The sequence below is a fragment of the Nicotiana attenuata genome, chromosome 2 (assembly GCF_001879085.1).
Source record: "Nicotiana attenuata strain UT chromosome 2, NIATTr2, whole genome shotgun sequence".
NCBI classification, from domain to species: Eukaryota; Viridiplantae; Streptophyta; class Magnoliopsida; order Solanales; family Solanaceae; genus Nicotiana; species Nicotiana attenuata.
In genome coordinates, this window is record NC_031990.1 from 31329800 (window position 1) to 31332048 (window position 2249).

The window sequence follows — 2249 nt, forward strand, 5'->3', positions numbered from 1 at the left end:
TTGGGTGTATGTGCGATGCACAAGCAGAATAACGTCTCAGATGATGCCCTAAGGTTGAGGGAGTTCAAGTACTCACTGGCTGGAGAAGCAAGGAAATGGCTTCAAAGTTTTCAACCAAATTCTATTCATTCTTGGCCTGAACTTGTCCGAGCATTCTTAGCTAAATGGTTCCCACAAAGCAAGAAATCTGAGCTCCGAGATAAAATTTTCTTCTTCAAGCAACTACCGGGAGAACATCTTCATGAAGCATGGGATCGATTCAAGTTATATTTGGTGAGGTCGCCTAATCATGATTTTCCGGATTCTATCTTGTTGGAGTAATTCTACATGGGTTTGGATGCTATGAACCAATCTATAGCCAAGAATACAGTTGATGGATCTTTCATGGATAAGACATTTGCAAGGGTCACACAAATCCTTGATAAAATGGCGCAACATAACCAAGCTTGGCACTCAGAGGACACCACAGGTGGAATTGCTTATGGTACTCCCTCCTTGACCAAAATGATTAAGGAGAACCAAGAGAGAGATCAAGTAATTGCAGGGCTTGCCACCAATGTCAATGTTTTGACAAAGATGTTCACTGAAAGCCAAAAGAAAAAGGTGAATGTGGTGGAGGATGTTCAACCCACATCAAATGAAGACTTTGAGGAAGCAAACTATGTCAACAACTCTAAAGGGGGCTATCAAAGACAACAATACCAAGGTCAAGGACAACAAAATCAATGGAGGCCTAACCCGCAAGGGCAAGGCAACCAACAGTGGCGAAATGACCAAGGTAGCTCAAATCAAGGAAATTGGAATAACAACAGAATATGACCGAGCTTGTTGGTTCTCATACCGCATCCATTCAAAAATTGGAGATGCAAATGAGAGATCTCTCTAGGGAACAAAATCCAAAGCAAAAAGGAACACTTCCTAGTGACACAATTGCGAACCCAAAGGGTAGTGGGAGTGGTCCAACTTCTCATATCATGGAAATTACTACTCGGAGTGGGAAGGTACTACAAGGAGAGAGTGAACAAGTGGTTGAAGTAGAAGAGTCAGAACAATAGGTTGAGGTTGAAGAGCCAAGTGTTGTTGAAGCTAAAGAGGTTCCGGAAGAGTTGAAAATCCAAGAAGTGAATCGGGAAGCGGTAAAGGAAAAAGTGATAGAGGCACCAAAAACTCTAACACCTATTCCTAGACCTCCTCCTCCTTTCCCTCAAAGACTTGCTAGAAAGGTTGACGATAGCAAACTCGAAAAGTTCTATGACATTCTCAAGCAGTTATTGGTGAATATTCCATTTGTGGAAGCATTTCAAGAGATGCCAGGTTTTGCTAAGTATTTAAAAGACTTGATTACCAAGAAGAGAACCACCAAGAATGAAGTGGTGAATGTGACTCACCAGGTTAGTTCCATCATTGCAACAACTACCTTTCAAAAGAAAGAAGACCCGGGAGCTTTCACCATTCCATGTACTATTGGGGCACGTGATTTTGCAAAAGCTCTTTGTGATAATGGGGCTAGCATTAACTTAATGCCTCTTGCTATTTACAAGCAAGCGGGGTTAGGTATGCCGAGGCCTAAAAGTATGAGGTTGCAAATGGCCGATCGTTCCATAAAGAGACCGGTGGGAATTGTTGATGATGTGCTTGTGAAAGTGGGAGAGTTCCTTCTACCCGCCGATTTCGTAATCCTTGATTATGCAGTTGATAAAGAGATCCCTATCATCTTGGGGAGACTATTCCTTGCCACAGGAAGAGAACTAATGGATTCGGAACGGAATGAGATCAAATTCCGTGTGAATGATGAAGAATTTACATTCCAAGCAAGAAAGGGTATGAAACTACCACATGAATATGAAAGCATCTCGATGATCAATGTTGTTGATGAAGTGGAAGATCCGGTTGAAATGTAGATTGAAGACAATGCCTCGGTGAGGCATTGGCGGCTATTTTGGTAAACTTCGACGGTGAAGATATGGAGGGGTATATGGAATCGGTCAATGCATTGGAAGGGCTTGGGTCATATACTTATGCTCCGAAAAAGCTCTCTCTTGACCAGGAGAATAGAGCTACTCCTCCCACAAAGCCTTCAATTATTGAGCCACCGCAACTAGAGCTCAAACCACTTCCACCACACTTGAGGTATAAATTTCTTGGCTCAAATGACTCTCTACCGGTAATTGCTTGTCCATATGGGATGTTTGCATTTAGCCGGATGCCATTTGGGCTATGCAACGCTCTGGCCACTTTCCAAAGGTGTA

At 42.7% G+C, this 2249-nt stretch overlaps 1 protein-coding gene across 1 annotated transcript; it reads left to right on the forward strand.

Moving 5' to 3' along the window:
- On the forward strand, nucleotides 328-1901 carry LOC109218070. Its single transcript, XM_019382393.1, has 3 exons — nucleotides 328-663; nucleotides 813-1001; nucleotides 1056-1901. Exons 1-3 carry the CDS (start codon nucleotides 328-330, stop codon nucleotides 1899-1901), a joined length of 1371 nt encoding a protein of 456 aa, XP_019237938.1.

Bases quoted from the DNA above. Each gene is read 5' to 3' on its own strand.
- LOC109218070 (XM_019382393.1), top strand. From the start codon at position 328: ATGGGTTTGGATGCTATGAACCAATCTATAGCCAAGAATACAGTTGAT. The intron at 664-812 runs GTCAACAACTCT...GAATAACAACAG, and splicing joins ACTTTGAGGAAGCAAACTAT to AATATGACCGAGCTTGTTGG. The intron at 1,002-1,055 runs GTACTACAAGGA...TCAGAACAATAG, and splicing joins TTACTACTCGGAGTGGGAAG to GTTGAGGTTGAAGAGCCAAG.